A 22,487-nucleotide genomic window follows, 5' to 3' on the forward strand; every position below is an offset into this window, starting at 1 on the left:
CTTGAACACATACTGCACGGTTTTTCCCCTGTGCTTTGGTTCAAGTCCTCCTTCCTACCCTGAGTGTTGTTTCTGCCTCTCCTTTCTAGCCATCCAATTTACTCTCAAATTTCAGAGGAAATGCCACCTCCTCCATCATGCCTTACTGCCTGATTCCAGCCCACATGAATGGCCTTTCCTGTGCTCTTATTCCATCAGTGGCCCTGTGTCTTAGCACTTAATCTCCTATAAAGCATGCTAACAAAATGGATGTGATGCTCCTGGCTAAATTTATCAAGTCAGACTTGGCTGGGCTTACTTCTGGCCAGAGGAATGAAATGCCTTGGGATAACAATTCATCTTATAGAGAAGAGTTGTATGTTATTTACCTAACAGCAGATTGTGATTCCAGAGGACAGGAACTCTGGTTCATTCTTCTCTGTATCCTCCTTGGTATCCAGCACAGGCCTGTTCATGTAGAAGCAGTTGCTGAATTCATCTGGACTCTAAACAATACTACGTATCTGAACTGTGCAATTGAATGAACATACAGAAGAGAGGTGAAAGTATTCTTGGAGTACTTTTAAAGTACAATTCATGGAGCGATTAAGACTTCCTTCTAGAATAGGAGATTTCTCATAAGAACCACCATGGTGCCCACACAGCATGGGTGTGTTGGTGGCAGCCATGTCTCAGCTGGAGATGGTTGAGTAGGTGCAGGAAGATGAACCCTGGGTAGGGTGATTGCTAGTTGCTTGCCAGCTAGGGTTTTACTTTCATGATAACTAGAGCTTGTGGCTATCCTGAACAGAGATCTAAGTACTTTTGTCTTAAAGTGTCAGTTCTCCATTTATGTTGACTGCCTGGAGCATAGTGTTGAAAAGGATTTGAAAGTAGTCTCTCTGGGATCAGTGGAACAGAACACCAAAATTAACCAGCAATGAGGCCCTGGTCTATCTGGGGACCCTGACCTTGATGACATAGAGTCAAAAAGAAGAAAAAAAAAACCCCTCAAAATAGGCCTTTGCACAACCCAGAGGGATGGTATGGGGAGGGAGGAGGGAGGAGGGTTCAGGATGGGGAACACATGTATACCTGTGGCGGATTCATTTTGATATTTGGCAAAACTAATACAATTATGTAAAGTTTAAAAATAAAATAAAATTAATTAAAAAAAAGATTTACAATTTGATTGCAGAAATAATGAATTCATAATATAATTTGTTAACAAAATATTAGACTGCTACATTGTATAACAGAAATGATTTTAAGGTAATATTTAGAGTTCTAAAATTTATGGCACAATAACTAAGTTGGACTATAAAGAAAGCTGAGCGCTGAAGAATTGATGCTTTTGAACTGTGGTGTTGGAGAAGACTTTTGAGAGTCCCTTGGACTGTAAGGAGATCCAATCAGTCCATCCTAAAGGAAATCAGTCCTGAATATTCCTTGGAAGGACTGATGTTGAAGCTGAAACTCCCATACTTTGGCTACCTGATGAGAAGAACTGACTCATTTGAAAAGACCCTGATGCTGGGAAAGATTGAAGGCAGGAGGAGAAGGGGATGACAGAGGATGAGATGGCTGGATGGCATCACTGACTCAATGGACATGGGTTTGGGTGAACTCCGGGAGTTGGTGATGGACAGGGAGACCTGGCGTGCTGCAGTCCATGGGGTCACAAAGAGTCGGACACGACTGGACTGAACTGAACTGAAATAAGTACATTTAAGGGGAAAAGTAGATAAATGTGGACTGAAAAGGACAGAAAAATTATGCAGAGGAGGAGAGTCTAAGTTGAACCTCCTCAGAAAAATTAGATTTAGACCAGGATGGGGAAGGGGGTAGAAACTATGCTCCCCAAAAAGTGAGAGTGGCATTTGACAAAAAGAGTAGGAAAAATAGTAATGCCTCAGTGGAGGAATTGTGTGTGGGAGTGATAGGAAAGTATGCCATGAAGAAGGGGGTAAGATTTGATAAGCAACACGGCAAGGGGACTTTGCTTCTTTTAATAATTGGAAATTAATTATATTGTTCTGGTGCCCCAGGCTTAGGCAAGCGTGTGAGAAATGCAGGGGCACTGATTTCCTTGTCCTTTGTCTTTGAGGTGCTGTGCTGTCTGTAGAGGCTCATTCATAAAAAACAAGGGCACAAACATGGTGAGAAAATGTGTGGCTGCTCTTGTGCATCTGGGTGAACCCAGGAGAAGCGTTTCTCTGGTGGGAGCTTGGGCAGAAAAATCTACAAGGAGGGGGTAGGAGATGGAGCAAGCAGAGTCCTCCATACCTACTGAATGCCCCTGTTCTCTCTGTAAAAGGCAGTATTTACAGGGTTGCTGTAAAGCTTAAAATGGAAAATGCTCAGAACAGAGCTTCACGCGTAGTAAGCACTAGAGGGTTAGCTATTATTTGTGGTTGGAGAAGGTGAAGGAAGAAAGGAAAGGGCATGATTATATGCTGGCACATTGCATCTTTGAAACTGACTGTTCCTAGATTGGAAACCATATCATTAAACATTCTGAAAATAGTCTCAAGTCTGAAACTTCTCTAATTGTACACGTTGGGCTATTTAATTTGTGTCTAAGATATGTGAAGAATTCAGAGATGGAAATGAGAAAACTCTTTTAATATCATTCACTGGTAAAGTCAAAGCTTCGTAATAGCCAGAAAATAAAGGGAAGAAATACTACATGTCTCAAAATCTGGAAACACGGATGTTTGTCCAATTTTTCACTTTCTGATGAATGCTAATGGTAACAGTCCTGCTCTTAGGAAAAACTACAGAAAGGAACTAATGCTTATTTCAAATTAATGTTAATAACTCTTATGCTTCAGGAAAGTAGAAATATTATAGTTCATTGCCCAGTTCAATTACCTAATATGAGGTAAGTCCTGACTGGAAAGACAGTCACTTGTCAGCAATAAGGGATCTTAAAAGTATGTCATAAATCTATCAGAAAAAAGAGCCCATTTTTTTATGCCTTACATGAGAAAAAATTCTAGCTGGGTAAAAATTTCCTTTGCCAAAAACTAAGACAAATTGGAAAGGCTACTATTTTAGGATAAATCAGTTAGAGGCTTTCAAGATGAGAAACATAGTTTCAAATCGATTCTCTGCCTCCAAACTGATGGATTTATGGTATGTAATGTTTTAACATAATCTTTAACTATAAATTACTCTTAGCAGGTGATATTTTTAAATCAAATGAACAGCATTTTCTGTTCTAGTAATTCAATCACATATACCTTGTTTTTGTAAATGTGATCCCCTAGTTTTGTTGAGGAGAAACAGGAAAAGGATTTCCAAATAATTTAAGGAGCAAGCTCAAGGCATCTTACCAATTTGACATTCATGCAAAATTGGGTTCCTTTAGGTCTTGTGTTTGGCTTGGCAAACACCAGGACAGTGACCAGCAGAGCCAGCTGTCTAAACATTTATAACCATTCTCAGGCTCTGACAAGTTCTGATCAGGCTAACGGAATCTTGCTGACACCGCTTATGTGTCGTGTACAACATGTAAGAAACTTGGGCCACGTCTTCTTTTCTGTAGACACTCTCTCAAAGGTAGCCACAACCACACACAGATATGAGACAGCCGAGAGTCTTGCTTTGTTCCCAGCATTAGTAGCTTTCTTTTAGTTATTCTCCAGAGTCAGTGCCTAGCTCCTGCAGCAGTTGGGCAGCTGATCATATTTCTTCTTTTGTTTCCTTTTTCTTTTCTTCCGATCTGGTCCCTGTTCTCTATCCTGAACACGTTTTCTAAGGGAATTAAATCCTTTGGGTTGTTTTACAAAAGTAATGTCTTGGAAGACTCTCCAAAATTAAAAAAAAAAAAATTACATCATTCTTTTTGTTTTAATTTTCACCTTTAGAATTTAAAATTGAGCTATAAATCATTTAGGGGAGAAATTTAAATAACACTTTTTTATTGGATGATAAATGCTTTACAATGTTGTGTTGGTTTCTGACACACAACAACATGAATCAGTCATAATTGTATCTATCTATCTGTCTAGTCAAGGCTATGGTTTTTCCAGTGGTCATGTATGGATGTGAGAGTTGGACTGTGAAGAAAGCTGAGTGCCAAAGAATTGATGCTTTTGAACTGTGGTGTTGGAGAAGACTCTTGCGAGTCCCTTGGACTGCAAGGAGATCCAACCAGTCCATCCTAAAGGAGATCAGTCCTGGGTGTTCATTGAGAGGACTAATGTTGAAGCTGAAACTCCAACCCTTTGGCCACCTGATGCAAAGAGCTGACTGATTGGAAAAGACCCTGATGCTGGAAAAGATTGAGGGCAGGTGGAGAAGGGGATGACAGAGAAAGAGATGGCTGGATGGCATCACTGACTCGATGGACGTGAGTCTCAGTGAACTCCGGGAGTTGGTGATGGACAGGGAGGCCTGGTGTGCTGCGATTCATGGGGTTGCAAAGAGTTGGACACGACTGAGTGACTGAACTGAACTGAACTGATCTATCTATCTATATATATCCCCTCCCTTGTGAGCCTCCCTCCCGCCTCCTAGCTGACCCTCTAGGAGCTCCAGAGCTCCAGAGCTCCAGGCCAGGCTCCTGTGTTAACTGAAACTTTAAAAAAAAAAAAAAAATCTTTGGAAGTACAAGGTAACTTTTTAAGAAGGTAACTTTTTAAGAGAGAGAGTATCAAAGAACAAGATGGAATCACAAAGACAAAATAAAAGGTCATTAAATATACCACCATTAAATGGCAACACTTGAACTCCCAAGTGTGGTTTTCATGTACATCATGGTTCAGATGATGTCATCCAATCACAAAAGCTACATAGACCTAAAACCTGATGTAATCTATTTAAGCAACTAGGAAGTATATATCTTTCCCGTGTACCACTGGGCATTGCATTTGCACTGTAAGTCAGAAAGAGAAAAACAAATATCCTATATTAACACATGTATGTGGGATCTAGAAAAATAGAACAGAGGAACCTAGTTCCAGGGCAGGAATAGAGACACAGACATGGAGAACAGATATGTGGACACAGCAGGAGAAGGAAAGGGAGCGTAGAAAGGATGAATTGGTAGATTAGGCTTGACATAAATAGACGACCATGTGTAAAATAGATAGCTAGAGCGAATCTGCAATATAGCATAGGGAGCTCAGCTCGGTGCTCTGTGGTGACCTAGATAGGTGGGGTGGGGGTGGGTGGGGCTATATGGATACACATGGCTGATTCACTTGCTTATACAGCAGAACCTAACACAACATTGTAACGCAATTATATGCCAATTAAAAAAAAAACAACAGAGAGACTTTGTAGGACTGTTGACTTTAGATAACAATCAATGATCCAAGAAAACAAAAAACAAACAAAAGAGCAAACACTGTTGCTTTGCCGACCAGTTCCGTTTGTTAAAATGGTCAAATCTGTGCAAATGTGGCTTTAGGTATGTCGCGAACTTTCCCCCGGTATAGTCATTATAAGAAAGCTATTCATGACCCTGCCACAGCTATTTAACTGGGTTTTTGTACAAGGCACAGACAGGGTTCAGCCCTAAACAGCTTGATGTACACAGCCTCTGGTGATTCAGAGTTGAGGGTAGACTGAGAGAATGAAAATAAGAACCGGCGATCTGAGTCACTGTGTCAGTGTGGTATATGGGATAATTTGGGTTGCTCTACCAAGGCCAGGGGCTTCCCGGGTGGCTCAGATGGTAACGAATCTGCCTGTAATGCAGGAGATCCGGGTTCGATTCCTGGGTTGGGAAGATCCACTGAAGGAAATGGCTACCCACTCCAGTACTCTTGCCTGGAGAATCTCATGGAAAGAGGACACTGGCGGGCTACAGTCCACAGGGTCACAGAGAGTTAGACATGACTGAGTGATATCACAATACCAAGGTCAACCTGAGGCAGTGCTCTGGGGAAGTCGTCTGAGGTGGCTGTGTTTATTTTCAGAACCCCTTCTTCTTCTGAAGAAGATGCGCCCTCCTGTCTCACAGAACTGTCAACTGAACCCTGTGTGCAATTAGGCTATGATTAAGGTGTCAGTGAATGATGGCTTAGTAAGTCCCAGTACCATTTATCTCATCATATTTCACCTGACAATGGGAAAAATCTTCCTCCTTTTTGAGAGGGAGAAAACCAGTGAATCAGCAACCAAAAAAGTCTGTTGTACACCTGCAAGGTGCCTGGCCCCATGAGGGACGCCTCTGGTGGCTACACAGAAGTGCAAGGTATGGCTTTGCCCTCCTGGAACTCGCAACTGACATGTGGAAAAAACATGCCAGCAAAACTATAACTCAAGGGGCAGAGCCTTGTGAGAAAAATGGAAACTACATTATGCAGCCCATAAGTGCCAAAGGAGTAGTGACTAAATGATGGGTTCCCACAGCTGTGTAATGGGATGGATCAAAATAGGGATCAACTGATTATCATCGCAGAGGAAGGGAAAAACAAAGCGAAACCATAATGCAAACAGGATTCCAAGGACACCAGAGAGAGAATGTAGAAAACGACAGGGACTGTAATAATTGCCTATTTTGTCATTATTAAACTTTCAGTAGGATTCTTTCTTCCCCCTTTTTCTTTTAAAATAGGAGTTTTAAAAACTACCTTGACAGATTAAACTGATGTGAGCATTTGAACATGGAAGAAAAGGAATAAGAGCCTTTGGGGTTAAAATGTCAATATGAAATGTATTCAATAAAGAAGATTCTTTTATGAAAGGCTTCTACAGTTGTCTTACATTTCTTAAATCAATCTGTAGCACATAATCAGTAAAACCGTATCATTTAAACAGAAAAATCATAACTTAGAAACTCACCCTTGTGCAGCTGTATCCTATTATGGGCTGTAACTTAACACATGAGTTTCAGAAGTTGTTAAAGTTGAGCTCAGGCTAACAAATCTTAACTGTTAAAAAAAAAGCCTAAGGTGAGATGAGACTGCAGACCATGGAGAAGCAACAGACTTGATCACAGGATTGGTGTCAATCAATATTCTTTTTGATTTGTTAAATCTTATTTATATATTAAGAAATAAATGTATTAAGACAGATGTTGCCATTAAGTGATCAAGAAGCCTCTTCCTTTTTTTCCATTTTGAAAAATTTTCCTCTGACACTATTAGTATTTAAACTCTGCCAAATGTATCTTTACTGAAAAAAGGAGAACAGTGCTTATGCCACAGACAGCTGAACTGAAATCTGCATTTTTCTCTTGAAATAAGTCAAAATAAAAGTTGTATCCTACAATAAAGTAAAACTAGCATTTGAATTGGAGAAGGCAATGGCAACCCACTCCAGTGTTCTTGCCTAGAGAATTCCAGGGACGGGGGAGCCTGGTGGGCTGCCGTCTATGGGGTAGCACAGAGTTGGACACGACTGAAGCAACTTAGCAGCAGCAGCAGCATTTGAATAGGCTTCTTCAGTAGAACAGGCATCCACAGTTTAGATGCTAAAATTATCAGAGTTCAAATTATTGTAATTAAGATGTAGTCATTAATCCAAAATGAGCTAGCAAGAAGTAGAGGTTTTTGTTTTTTGCATTTTAACCATGTTCTTTCCAGCATACTTTCTGTGGTGGAATGCAATGCAATACGTGGACGGATTTTACTGCACAAATGCCTTCATCTCTCAATTCCTACTCCATTCCCTTATGTGAAATACAGAAACCATAAATGTATCATCAAATTTATAGATTTCAGATAACTATGCTAAAAAGCATGGGGTGGGGAAAATACTTGACTCTTGAGAATTTTTCTTCTCTTGCATTCTATACAGCCAGAATCATGATTACTAAGATATTTAATAGGTCTATAGTCTGGTTCAATTTTTCCAAAGGGTAAAAATGTACTTTTTGAGGTATTCCCCTAACTGGGATAAATATAAGCTTTCATACAGAAAAGTGTCTCCTCAAATGGAAGAGTTAACAAACTTCAAATATGTGACAGTTTTCTTCTCATTGTGCAATGTGTAGTAAAGGTTCCACCTAATTTGTTTTCATTGCAAAATTTTGGGGAACATTAGTGAAGTCTAACACATTACTTTATAAATCAGTGCTAGAAACCAACACATTCTCAGTGTTTCAGTGACAACTAAGATAGTTTGTAACTATCTGTTTGAGAAAGTTTGTCATAATTTTGGCTTTATTTAGTGAAAGTGGTTTCTCCCTATAGGCATGTTTACATTCACAACTCTTGTATCTTGCCTGAATGGGCAAGAGAAAGAAAAGAATCCTTTTACAGCAAGGATTCTTGCTGTAAAAAAGCTGCAATTCTCCCCAACTTAATATCAGGAAGTGTACCTTCAACAGATGTCAATACAATCTTTTCCTCAATACAACATAATGCCCCATGCTTTCAGAACTAATCTAGCATCACTGTTAACTCCAACAGCTCCCTGTTGCCTGCACTTGAGTGTGATTCCACCTGCCTTTGCAGCCTTGTCTCCACCTTCCCTGATGTGTCGTTCTTGTATTGCCTGATCTGCCTTTCGGTAAACTGTTCTCTCTCTTCAAAAATTCCCTTCCCCTCTCACTCTCCTGTTACACTGCCACTCAGATAGGCTTATTTAATGGACCCTCTCCAAATATCCAGAAAGGTCCATTTCAGTCCCACCTCTGTTTTCCTGACAGACACTGCCATGACAGCACAAATGACGTGGCAATATAACTCTTCTGAGAGGCAATGTCTTGTATCAGTTAAAGGTGAGAAGTTGGAATATAGAATTTGAATCCTGGCTGTATCATTTCATTAGGTGTGGCCTTGAGCAGGTCACCTTAAGCTCCAGCAACTTCACTTCTCTCACTATAAATCACAATAGTACCTACCTTATTGACATGCTGTGAAGAATAAACAGTCTCAGCATAGTGTCTTAATCACAGGATGAGGACTTGACATCCTAGCATTACTAATGATGCATGAAGAAAGATCCCAAAGATGGCAGATAAGCTTATGATGCTCTTGCAATTTGAAGAGTTAACAGGATAGGATGTGAACGTGAAGACATCTTGAAATCAGGGGGTGGTGACTTCCTTTGGGCAAGCATGTGAGAATCTGTTAAACTATGGCCAACAGATAGTAAGCTTACACACAAACTCAAGAAAGCTGACAAAGGCTGCTTTCCGGATAGCTCATCTTAGGTTGTGACGCATGACCAAGAAAAGAAATTGGATGTTGCACAAGGCCAAGAATGGAAGGCAACATGGACGTATGCCTTACTTCCTCTGCAAAGAGATTCTGCTGGGCGGTACAGACTCCTGGAGATACCTGTTACAAAGTGGAGACATTCAGGCAGTGGAGAACAGTCCCGTGCCAGCTTAGATGAACAAATTACAAATCGAGAGCCCACCTCATTTAAAATTTCTTTTCATTGTTTTTCATTTGAAACTTGAAATAGAGGAAAGAGGGAATATGTCATGAAATTCATTTCCTTTCAGGAAAGAAAATAAATTACAACTTTTGTCAGATGAACACCTTGCCTAACACAAACTAGAGATTTAGTGCAATAAAAAATGCCACGTGGAGGACCTCCTTGGCTGAGAAAAGCATTCATATTTTATTTCTTTAAATGAATATAACTATCCCCATGTGCATTGGTCCCAGACCAGAAAACTCTCTGGGTACTTTTCCTGACCAATTTGAAGAGAAAATTCAATTTACTTTTGCTTGTTTTTATACAAAATTGAAAGCCAAGTGAAGGCAACAAATTAATCAAATGTACCTCTCTTGTATTCTATGTTTCAGAAGAATAAAAAGAGAAAAAAAACTACCTTTGCATGTACAGAAGAGAAATTTAGAAAAACACATTTAAATGTTATTATTTTTCTATGCTCCCTTGTTCAACTGTGTATGGTTTCAAACATCATTGAACTGGCTTTTCATCTTGCAGGAAAGCAAGGTAGTAATTTTTCTTATGGAGTTGGCAGTGATGTGCTGAGGTGCTCAGTTCTTCCCTTCTGGCAGAAAAAGGCTGGCCTGGGGTGGGGGGAAAAGGAGCCAGGAGTGACTAGAGGAGAGGAGGCTGCTTAGAACCTACTATTCAAGGTTGATGGTGACTTTTTAAAGGCTGGGTAAAGCAGGCGTGCGGTGGTAGCAACTTACGGGTGTGCCAAAGAAAATGAGTCCATGTGCTAAACCCTGGCATGTGCATGGTAGCTTGCCAAGGCACGGCATAGGCCCTTGTGAAGTCTGCCTCAGCAAGTAAGTGAACCTGTTCCCATTTATTCCACGAGGATGGTGAGTGGTTGGATGTTTCGATAACATAAAAACCCCTGGCACAGAATTCTGCCATTTGGCTTCCTTTCATTTAGTCGTTTTTCAGATTAGAAACACCTGAAGGGAGAGGCTCAGTAGTTAAAATTCAAGCCTATTCAGCCTTGTGAGCAGAGTCGCAGAGTGGCAGCCCATTCTAGGGTAAGCAGGCAGTGCTCTCTGATTAAATTTAAGTTCAGTGTTAATAAACGAAGTGTGTGACACTTCTTTTCTTTGCTGCATAAAAGAGTTTCCACAAAGGCCTAGATGACAGGGCATAAGTTACGTTTTATTTTAACCTTTTTCTATCTTATTTTCTCTGGTAAACTGTAAACAGCTGCCGGGATTTAGTTGGATTCAGAAAGTGGTCCACATAATTTCAGATGAAGTTTCTTAAATTCACAATGAACTCAGTGAAACATTTTACCTCTATTTCTTTTTACTGTTTCCACTATCCAAACCCTCAGCGGAAAATCCCTGGTCCTCTACAATTTATCCAAAGCCTTAGGTCGAGAGCCCTTTTACCCTTCACTAGTGAATTCAGTGCTATGATATGCAGTCTTTCCTTGCCTCTTCACTTAAAAAAACATGCCAAACCTGAATAGATTCCAGGCTAGATGGGAGGGGGTGGGGAGAGATTTTTGTTAGTTCTAACACAGCTATTGACACATGCTTGAAAATAGTATTTAAAAGAAAGCAAGAAAATTAGGAAACCAAGAGAACAAGAGAGAAATAAAGGAAGAAAGAAAAAAGAAAGAGCAGATTTTCCACTTTATGCCTTAGAGGGCAAATTGGTTACAATTTAATTTCTAGGAAGAATATTTTATAGAATAAAATTGCCTAACATTTCTTCATCACACATATGAGAAATATAAACTAAAAGGACATCTGGAAACGAACATTATTCAGCAATCAGAAAGCAAAAATCCAAACCATTGATGTTTTGATGGAGACAAACATATGAGATTCCCAAAGAAGAAAGCTGTAACTTATTGAAGTTAAAAAAAAAAAATTCCATATGCATTTTACCTTTTGGGCAGCTCCATAGCAAAGTTCTGTTTCAGAAGCCCTTTGTAATATGAACCCCACTGTAGATAAGATACAAGGCGAAGATAGTCTGTCTTGCAGCAGCAGGAAATCAAATTGGTTCCAGAAACAAAGTTACATGACAAATGGTTTAATAGTATTGCCAGAATTGGAAATCTTGATTGAATTATTTTTCATAATCATTAAAAAAAGATTTTGAAATAACTCTGCCATGCATAGTTGTTTAGTTTGTGTGTGTGTGGGGGGGAAACGTGTTGCTGCAGAGGTGGGAAGACATCTTATTTTATTGGCCTTTTAACGAAAGTGCTATCATTTGTTATCAAAATTTAAGAGCTCAGTGGTGATTTATTGTTAACTTTTGTTTGCAACAAAACATTTCAAACACAGTACCTTTTTAACAAAACTAATACATGGCATGGAGGACTAAACAGGTTTAAAAGGGGATATATCTTTATATTGTCTTCAAGTTATTTTTTGTTTTAATCCTAGTACCAATCAGCTTTGATTTATTTTAAAGAGCATCTGGAAAAGTTCATCAAGTCTGAGGCGAGTCTTAGACTTTAGGACAGACTTCTAAACGGTTAGCAAGATGTATCATTGAAAAAAATAACCCAGCGACTGATACCCGTAGGTGAAATGAAATCATTCTCCTGACTGAAGTCAGGAACAAGTTAAATACCACTTAGACCACAGCACACGACTACAGAGATTTAGGAGAAAACATACTTGAATAAGATGTGACTAGACATTTAGGACTATTTTCTAAAAAAGTCAAAAAAACCTTTTTCCCCTGCAGTACTTACAGTCTTTGAAGACCAGAGCCGGGTCTCTGTGAGGCAAGACTTGGGCAATGATGTGTCTCAGGGATTCCAAGGTTCTGTCCATCTTGTGTCTGCCTGTGCGAGCCTGCAGCACAGTGCCCTCATGCCTGGATTCTTGCAGCCCTGGTCTGAATTTGTGCAGCTCATTGATGCACAGGATTACCAAAGAATCTCTTTTAACATCTGCCAATCAGACATTTCCCAGAATCTAAAGACCCCTCAGGGGGCCCTCCTCCCAGGCTCACTTATCTTTGTTGTATGCTGAGCTAATTAGCTCTAAAGGCTGGCTGACAGGCGGGTTCCCATTGCTTCCTTCTGTTAAACACACCCACCTACAGGCTAGCTGGGGAAGCTCACTAATCATGCGAACAGCCTTACTCTCCAACCAGATTCTGCCTGAATGGTGTGCAGCTTTCCGACTTCGATATTTCTTTTGGTCGTTCATCTTCTGATGTGCTGTCTTCGGGTAAATAGAATCAGGGAGATGATTTCTCAAGAAAGTTTCCTTAGTAGCAAAGTAATTTCCAGCTTAGAATCCATATAATCTAAACTCTTCTTTGGTAAAGAAAAAGTGCTATAAAGATTGTGGATGTAGCCAGGCTCTAGATCATGCTTTCAGTTTGAATTCAGGAGCATCTCTTTGGGAGCAAAGTGTTTAATTTTTTCATCCACCCAAATTATAGTCACTTTTGATGGGCAGTGGCAAGTAAAATTTCATAGTCTGTCTTTTGGCTTTGCCTGGGAACATTTGTTTCCCTCTTTATCCTTCGAGGCAAATCATTCTCAAGACTGATTTTAATGAATTCTGATATCGTTCACTTCTCTTCATGATAACTTTTTATACTAAAAATTTCAGGAGAAGTAAAAATATATGTTTCAAAGAATATAGGTGGTTATGAAAACATCTGAAGAAAACAAAGCTGCTTTTTCTATTGAGGTCCTACATTGCTCACAATATTAAATAGTCTTTTCACAGGAGACATGTCATAGAATTCCACTGCAATAATAAGGTTTTACACCAGATATAAAAGGACTGATTTCAGTGGCTGTAACCTACATTAGTTGAAGGATTATTGAGGACTTCTTTACTTTTATTTAAAGTATTTTTCCAGGGTAGGCACAAGAGATTGCTTTCCAATTTCCAGATTCCATAATCATGTTGTACCATACAATTAACTGAATGCAGTCCTTTAAAGACTATATAAAATGTTTTCCATGTGATCAGTTTCTTCAGCTAGTTGGTAGAAGGGGTGGGCTTAGTAAAAGGAAACAGAAGGAATGAGGCTAGAATAGTAATTCCTATTGTAAGGACTGTCACTAAGTAAATCCCCACAGGAATATGTATATCCCACAAGGGCTGCCTCAGAGTGCAAAGATATTATAAAGAAAATCAATTGAAAGAAATCACACTTTACGTTAAGACACAGGTATACTTTACATGTGCTGTAACATGAAATCATCAATGCCCTTGCCATCCAGTTTATAATTTAAGAGAAACTAGATGGCTTGTAGATTAAAAACTATTATATATTGATTGGACATGAAGTATAAATGAATGCATAATATTTTCAGTGTGATAACTGAATTGGAAACATTCCCATTGGAAGAACAATAACAAGAACAACAAAAAGTACAGAATTCTCAAAGAAGACTGATAATCTAAAAGTAGAAAAATTAGAAATGATTAATGCTGGGATTTCAATCAATAATGGACTTTTTAATGGGATTAAATTTAATTCCAGTAGTACTTTAGATGTGTAAGGTGGTGGAAGGAACACTGAATTTGGTATTAGTATGATCTGGGATTTGATTTTTGTTACCTGTGTAACTTTGAGAAAGTCACTCATCTTCTTGGGACTTGGAATCCTCATCTAAAAAATTAGGGGTTTGTGCCAGACGCTCTCTTTTAGATCCAACATCTGTGACTCTATGGCTACATTGCAAATGAGCACAAATATTAACACACATTTTCTAAACTTCTGCAAAGTCATAGATTTATTTCCTAAAAGCTAGATTGTTTTCATACAGATCACTTTTGTTTTCATAGTCAACTTCGTATCCCTTCATCAATAAAAAGGGACACATATACATAGGGTGAAATCAAAGGCACCTTTAATGCTAACTAGAAGGAAGGGTAAGCCTTTATTAAAACCTGTCTTCAACCTCCAAAGATTTTTCTAAAAAGGTAACCTATCAGAATCTGCTTGCTGTTGTTTTCAGTTGCTCAGTTGTGTCTGAGGCTTTGCCACCCCGTGAGTGTAGGCTGCCAGGCTCCTCTGTCCATGGGATTTCCCAGGCAAAAATACTGGAGTGGGAGGCCACTTCCCTCCTCAGAGGATCTTCCTGACCCAGGGACCCATGGATTCTTCACCACTGAGCCACCTGAGAAGCCCAAACAGCTGCTAGAGAATCCCAAAACAGCTTTGCAAAGACTATTAAAAAAAAAAATCATGATCTGTAATGGGTTCTATTTTAAGAAATAATATAAAACAAGGAAATTCTAGAAAGGTGGATATACAACATTCCAGATGGATAGTATAGTTTCTTCTTTTTCATTAGGTCCAGTCTGAAGTCTTTGCATATTCCCTTTAAAGACTTCTCACCTTCCTTAAAGCACTGTTGTGAAAGTCTAGAAAAACAACTCGGTTTCTCACCACTCTCTCTCTCTGATGTAGAAAGCACCTGATGAAGATGAAAGAGCCTGAGAAACCCCTGTGCTGTGCGCCCATGTTAGTACAGAGTCTATGGTTCACACATTAGATCCCACCATCTCTAGTTCATATGCCAAAAGCACAATTAGTAAAACAGGGTAGATGACTACAGTGAAAATACAAAATGATGTTTTTAGAAATCCTGTTAAGAATACCACTTAGAAGTATGAGAAATGGCATCCAACTGATATATTCAGTGTTCAAAACTTATCAGCCAGTAGTAAAAGGGGAAGGCCGGGTGCCACAGCACGTACTAAGCTCCCAGAGAGGATGGTTAATAATACAGATGAGCAATCTCTTGTTGTTAACTAGCTCATTACAGGTAAAACTGATAAGGAGGCAAGCCATCAATTAAAATAAACAGAATAAATGCAACAAAGAATAATCTTCAGTTAAAACAGGAAGTATCTCCACTCTCCTGCTTGTGGTGTCACTTCATGCAGTGCCTGGACCTGGAGGAGGAAGATGGGTAAGTGAAATAGGAGAGCTGGTGTGTAGATGAGGCTATAGTGCAATTGGTGGGAATACAGGTCCTGAACGATGTTAGCGCAACGTATGCCAACTCCAAAGACTCAGTTCAGTTCAGTTGCTCAGTCGTGTCCGACTCTTTGCGACCCCATGAACTGCAGCATGCCAGGCCCCCCTGTCCATCACCAACTCCCAGAGTTTACTCAAATTCATGTCCATTATGTTGGGTGATGCCACCCAACCATCTCACCCTCTGTCATCCCCTTCTCCTCCTGCCTTCAATCTTTCCCAGCATCAGGGTCTTTTCCGATGAGTCAGTTCTTCGCATCAGGTGGCCAAAGTATTTGAGTTTCAGCATCAGCATCAGTCCTTCCAAGGAATATTCAGGACTGATTTCCTTTAGGATGGACTGGCTGGATCTCCTTGCAGTAAGTGAGCCTGAGCCAATTTAAGACTATTCAAAACAAAAACAGTGGGGAAAGATTGACGGCAGCTCCTTCCAGATTCCAATGGAGATGTGTAGGGGAACTGGAAGGTCCGAAATGCCAGGTTGGCCAAAGAGGGTCAGAGCCCTGTGTAGTGTTGCTGGGGGTATGGGGGAAGGGGAAAAAGGGCAAGGCCAGGAAGAAACTGACTTTGCAGAGATAATGACTAATGACTGTTCAGTGTCAGCTTTGTTTAGCCTCAACTAGGAAGGGGCCAGTAGGAAGAATGAATGGCTGGTTAGCATCAACTTTGTTTACTCGTAGCTGTGAAGGAACAAGTAAAAGGAATGAAATGGCTGCTCAGTGTTAATTTGTTTACTCTCCGCTGGGAAGAGACCAATGAAATGTTTGCATCAAGGAAGGTATTTATGAAAGGGGTCAGTTGGGAGAGGCTTCTTCAGATTACCAGACAGAAGAAGCTTAAAAACACAGGCCACATGAAAGAACTTTACCTCAGATTATTTGTTCATTGATATTTTTCTACATTCAGGATATTAAGTATTAATCTGTTAAACTACATAAATAACTAGAAAATTAATTCTCCCATTTATAGATTAAAGGAATGTATGTTCTCTGATTTTTATAGAAAATTATGAAAAATGCTTTCCTGAAGTAATTTCCCTCCCCACTGGACAGAACCACTCTACTGAACTGCCCTTTATCTTTGCCAGGGCAGTCAGTCAACTCTTCACCGAAAAGCACAATGAAAGGAAACCCCTCATTTACCTCAGCCTTACGTTTCAATATATTTGAGGATCCTGAATGAGCCGATGCCACGCTGGTTGTTTTGTGTAACCAAGTACTCAGCCCTATCCTGGTATTTGGTCTCTAAAGAGAAGTACAATTGATTCTTTAAGAAGTACTTTGTACATATACACAATGGAGTATTACTCATTGAAAAGAATACATTTGAATCAGTTCTAATGAGGTGGATGAAACTGGAGCCTGTTATACAGAGTGAAGTAAGCAGAAAGAAAAACACCAATACAGTATACTAACGCATATATATGGAAGTTAGAAAGATGGTAACGACAATCCTGTATACGAGACAGCAAAAGAGACACTGATGTATAGAACAGTCTTTTGGACTCTGTGGGAGAGGGAGAGGGTGGGATGATTTGGGAGAATGGCATTGAGACATGTATAATATCATATATGAAACGAGTCGCCAGTCCAGGTTCAATGCACGATACTGGATACTTGGGGCTGGTGCACTGGGACGACCCAGAGGGATAGTATGGGGAGGGAGGAGGGAGGGGGGTTTAGGATGGGGAACACGTGTATACCTGTGGTGGATTCATGTTGATATATGGCAAAACCAATACAATATTGTAAATTAAAAAAAAAAAAAAGAAGTACTTTGGAGGACAAAGATATCATTGGGGGAAGACTTTGTTAGTTCACGGGTTAACAGTTCCAGGATAAATTCAGAGTTTTTTAAAAGGTGGAAGAATCTGGACGTTCAAATTTACAAGACTGGAGATGACGATGCCAAACCTTCTTGGGTCACGAGATACATGTTCTATGGAAACGGAACTGACTCCTGGCTTGCTGTACTTCCAGGATACTATGTACTTTGAAAGAAGAGTTAAAATTTTTCTTTTAGCTTGTTAGAGTGGACTTTGCCAGTGGCCTTTACGACAATATTTTATCTTCTAGAAGACTTTATCTGATTATTGGTTCCTCTCCCTCTCCCTGTACTTTCTCACAGGATTACCACCCCTGTTGCCTCTGCTTCCCGCTGTCCAGGACAAAAATTTGAGTGTTGGGGAAAAACTACATAAGCTATGGCTATTAAATGATCAGCTGGATCTTAAAAGAGTTACCTGAATGCCATCTGAGTCTCAGCCACTCTGTATAAATGGAAAGATGTGGCCTTCCGTAACGGGCATGCTGGGGGCTGAGACACACCGGTTTACATGGGCTAATTAGCTACCTTCTTTCTTCTTAATGTAATGCCACACTTCTGGGTATGAATTGCATGAAATGCTTAAAACTTTGCAACAGTGAGCAATTTAAAATGAAATCTAGACTATGAAAAGAATTAGTTATTAGATTAAAACAAACCAAGGGAAATGTTTTTGGCTATGAACAAATGACAAAGCTGAGATTAGTTGATGGCAACATGAGGTTCAAGCAAGCCAGTAACTTCACAGCTCCATGTATTTCAGATGAAGCTTCCGGTAAAGACTGCATCATTAGTATACTCTCAATTCAATTCAGGCCACACTTATGGATATGCTTACATTAAGATAAAAGCCCATCCATTTCGCACTGTGAACTATAATTTCCATTTCACTTCCTATTCAGTCACTGCCAGAGCACTGCACTTAGCGTGCGTCCTGCTGACACAGAGGAAACATTATTTCTTTCCAAATTTGTTTAAAGAAGGAGGGATAGAAAGGGGAGCTATTTTTCCACAAATTGAAAACTGGAGAACGACCAAGTTAGAGGGAAATATATTCTCTCATCCTCTCGAGGTGCCGCAGCAGACTTGAGCTCTGCTCAAGGAAAAAGAACTACTCCTTCGGTATTACCCTGCTTCCCTTCCACCTCCTCCAATCAAAGAAATTCCATTCAGGGCTTCAGTCTACTGACATGGGTTTTCTTGGGTCTGTGAGAAGATGCAAAGGCTTGTTACGGAAAAATAAACAACAAAGAAAAACCAACCGCTTTCTAAAAATGGAGGAACTTTGTGAAAGACAGGACTCAAAGCCGGGTCTGGCTATAGGGCTGTCTTTTCTTATATCTCCACTGCACCAGGAAGACAAATCAGTCTGTGGAGCTTAATCACTTGTAGAATTGAAAAGCCCTAAACCACCCGAGTACACTGCTTCTCCTACCATTTGCCTAGCTGTTAGCATGAATTTTATCTTTTCTCTCACTTCCAACCTTATCCAGTCAATGTGACTTTGGGGAAGTAAGTTTACACCATAAGTTTTCTTATCTCTAAAACAAGAAAAAGACAATAAAGACTCTAAAACTCTCGTAGGATAGGATTCTATTTCAGATTGTCTTAGTTGGAATACCTAGGCTGACAACAGGATTAACACTTTAGATTTTAGTTTTCCTTCAATCCACTGTCTAACTTTGACAAAGTTCCCTTTAGTTCCACCCACTTGTCCTTTTTTTAAAACCAAATAATTGCACTGCTTAAACATCTATAATCATGCATTTTCCTAATACATCAAGTTAAACTTATTTTTAAAAATATATATACAATGGCTAAACAAGGTGCCTTCTCTATAGGACTATATTCAATATCCTGTGATAAACCAGAATGAGAAAGAATATGGAAAAGAAAAAAAAATATAACGGAGTCATTTTGCCGTACAGCAATGAACACAGCATTGAAAACCAACTATACTTCAATAAATTAAAAAAAATTTTCAAAATCATCTTTAATTTGAACTTTTGGCACACACCACCTTTTTCCACATACAGTGTAACAAGCTTACTACCTTAATTTCTGTCGTCTGAATTTTCTGCGTGATTTCCTCTTAGCAAGCTCTTTCAGTCTACCTATTTAAGCAAACCCCCCTTGCCCAAGATAGCTCACCAAAACACTCTGGCATTTCACTTTTGTCCTTAGAAATTCCTCAGCACTAGATTCATGATATCAGGCTCTTTAGAATAGTCCACTTTGAGACCTTCAGTCAACAAAAATTTCATTAAAAAAACCTGTGTACCCCTTCCCCAGATGTCACTTTATACCCCACCAAACACTTGGAAAACGGGACGTTTTTCTTTTTCCTAATGTAGGACTCTTAGGTAGACACCTCTTCTACCAACAACAGTACAGTTACAGTAATCAGGGTGTGTTTTTTTTGATTCATTTAAGTGGTTGTATTTTATTCTAAAAGGAAGCACACAATACTTGACACATGTCCTAAACAACATATTTATGAGGTATGCTCCTATTTATGAGATTAAACCAACAATGACTTGATTCCACGTTATACAGTTATAATGTCATCATTATAATATTAAGAGAAAAACTTAAGATCGTTAAATACATCAATATTAGTCTTTTGAGTATTGTTTCCCACTCCTGGTTATTATGCAACTGGGCAGCTCGAGACTATCCTGAACCTTACCAATCCCCAGCCTTATACAGTAGAGAAAGATGGTTCCAGTACTTCATAAAGCACGTCAAGGTCAAATTAAGATGGCCCCGTGCTCTCTAGGGAGCCGTTCTGAGGAGGGACGAAGAACAAAGGTGGTGAACCTTAGCCCGCCCAGAGCACTCCGTCTGCAACATGAAACAAACCTACAGCTCAGGGGACTGCTCTCCCTGAGAACCTGAACTCGACCCTCTATCCTGCGGAAACAGCTGATAAAACCTGTGAGGCAGCAGCTTTACCTGGAGTTTTTAAATTAGGCAACTATGTGTTTCGTCAGGAAATTTACTGAGCACTTAACTAAGAGAATGATTATTTTGAGCTACACTAACCTTACAGTTAGTACCTTTTAAAAGATCTTTATGGTTCTGGAGAAAGCTCAGCCAGCCATCTGTGCGCCAAAGAGCAGACCAATGGCTACCAACACCACAAACTTAGCCCGAGTTACACAATTTGTTATTTTATAGGAAAAGCTTATTTCAAGGGAACACCAAGTAGACAGCTTAAGGCTGCAAGCAAAGCATCTGTGCACCTTGATAAAATCAGCTGAAACACCATGAAAAAAGATTCCTTTGGACTCTCCCTTTTGGTAACTTTAAGTCATTCGAGTAATACATATTCTACTCAGCCCTCCATATCCTTAGAGGCAGAAACTGCTGAGAGGGAGTCCACGTGTTTGCATTTTTATGAGGGACTTGAACAAGAGAGGATTTTGATACCCACAGGTGGTCGTGGAACCAATCCCCAGAGGATACTAAGGGATGACCGTAATGTATCAAGTCCTGTGCTAAGCTCCTACAAGGTGATGCTTCATTTTGTCTTCAGAACAACCCTGACACAGACACCATTACATGTCTTCATTTACAGATCAAAAAAGTGAGGTTAGAAAGGGTAGGGGAAGTACCTGAGGGAAGTGGCAGAACCAGGATTTATATCTCAAACTCCCAGGTTCAACAAGTGTTTTGAATCGCAATACTTTCACTACATTAGTAGTAGTAGACTTAAAATTTTTCTTATCGTTCACTGAATGAGTGAGTGAAGTCGCTCAGTCGTGTCTGACTCTTTGCGACCCCATGGACTGTAGCCTACCAGGCTTCTCCGTCCATCGGATTTTCCAGGCAAGGGTACTGGAGTGGGTCGCCATTTCCTTCTCCAGGAGATCTTCCCGACCCAGGGATTGAATCCGGGTCTCCCGCATTGTAGGCAGACGCTTTTACTGTCTGAGCCACCAAGGAAGACTCTATTGTTCACTATGGATGCTTTAAAATGTGAGGGTTACATTTTGTCTGAAAGCAAAGTCTCTAAATTCTAAATGAGGGTCACTTAAAAACATCTTTTAAGAATCATTATTGTGATTGGATCCAGAATTAAATTTGTCTATTTGACTAACGGGAAATCTTAGGCTGTTAAAAATAAGAACTATGTTTATTTGCCTTCTAAGTTCCTCAAATTGTAGATTGTTAGGGAACAGGCACCCAAAAGTAGACTGATCAAATGAATAAAGCTGAGTAGGGTGAAGTCATATAGTTTCACTCCCAATTTGTTTTTGAAACTTTTTAATATAAGAACATGTATTCCAAAATAGTCTGTGGTTCTATTACATTGTCTTCAACTTTGTTATTAAAATGCTCTAAAGTAGATAATTAAAAAAATGAATACCTCCATTTAAAGACATACCTAAAATTCAAAGCTATGTAAATACTTTCAAAATTAGTATAATTATCAAGGGACTTGGATTTGACGTTTTCTTGCATCTATGTTATTATTAAAGTGAATTTATCAGAAAGGTTTACTGGGAATGGACAGTAGGCCTAGTTTTGCAAAGGTTAAAGGGAATCTGCTGTATTTATCAAGCTTGGGAAATAATCTGCTGTTATATCTCCTGGCTACTGCTAACTACAGATTCAAGTAATTCAAGGTCATCCTGGCTGGCGACTGTGGGGTCACACTGCCATCTAGTGGCCATCTCCACTGCAGGTGACATCTCTCTTTCTGGCCATGTTGATGCTGAAGGGACTGGATTCCATTAGTTACCTGTATCTAAGAACCTATTTTCACATCTCACTGGATAATAAAGTATTTGAGGGAGAAACCATGCCTTATGTATTCTTTTTTTTCTGGGGGAAACGACCCCCAAGGCAGCGAAATATCCACCTATAACTTTAGTCAGCCCTCCTATAAGTGCAGATTCAGCCAACCTCAGACCAAACAGGACTGTAGTATTTACTGGAAAAAAAATCCATGTATAAGTGGACCCTCGCAGCTTAAACCCATGTTGTTCAAGGGTCAACTACATTTGTTAACTTTGATGTGGTTGTTAGCCATCTTTATGTCTTCTTTGGAGAAATGTCTATTTAGTTCTTTGGCCCATTTTTTGATTGGGTCATTTATTTTTCTGGAGTTGAGCTGTAGGAGTTGCTTGTATATTCTCGAGATTAGTTGTTTGTCAGTTGCTTCATTTGCTATTATCTTCTCCCATTCTGAAGGCTGTCTTTTCACCTTGCTAATAGTTTCCTTTGATGTGCAGAAGCTTTTAAGGTTAATTAGGTCCCATTTGTTTATTTTTGCTTTTATTTCCAATATTCTGGGAGGTGGGTCATAGAGGATCCTGCTGTGATGTATGTCAGAG

General features: G+C 39.6%; 1 protein-coding gene and 1 long non-coding RNA gene across 2 annotated transcripts in view; both read right to left on the reverse strand.

Annotated features, from left to right (window-relative positions):
• LIX1 (limb and CNS expressed 1) overlaps nt 1–12,314 on the reverse strand; it is a 53,441-nt gene extending 41,127 nt beyond the window's left edge. The window contains exon 1 of the mRNA XM_055565396.1: nt 12,056–12,314. Coding sequence (XP_055421371.1) covers nt 12,056–12,137 — 82 coding nt within the window. The 5' untranslated portion in view covers nt 12,138–12,314. The remainder of the gene's footprint in view (nt 1–12,055) is intronic.
• On the reverse strand, nt 6,646–11,383 carry LOC129640176 (uncharacterized). The gene is made up of 3 exons (XR_008708704.1): nt 11,235–11,383; nt 8,783–8,986; nt 6,646–6,866 (listed from the first exon to the last, which is right to left on the reverse strand). It is a non-coding gene; the product is annotated as an uncharacterized LOC129640176 (long non-coding RNA).
• Nucleotides 12,315–22,487: the final 10,173 nt, after the last annotated feature.

The sequence above is a fragment of the Bubalus kerabau genome, chromosome 1 (assembly GCF_029407905.1).
Source record: "Bubalus kerabau isolate K-KA32 ecotype Philippines breed swamp buffalo chromosome 1, PCC_UOA_SB_1v2, whole genome shotgun sequence".
In the NCBI taxonomy this organism is placed as follows: Eukaryota; Metazoa; Chordata; class Mammalia; order Artiodactyla; family Bovidae; genus Bubalus; species Bubalus kerabau.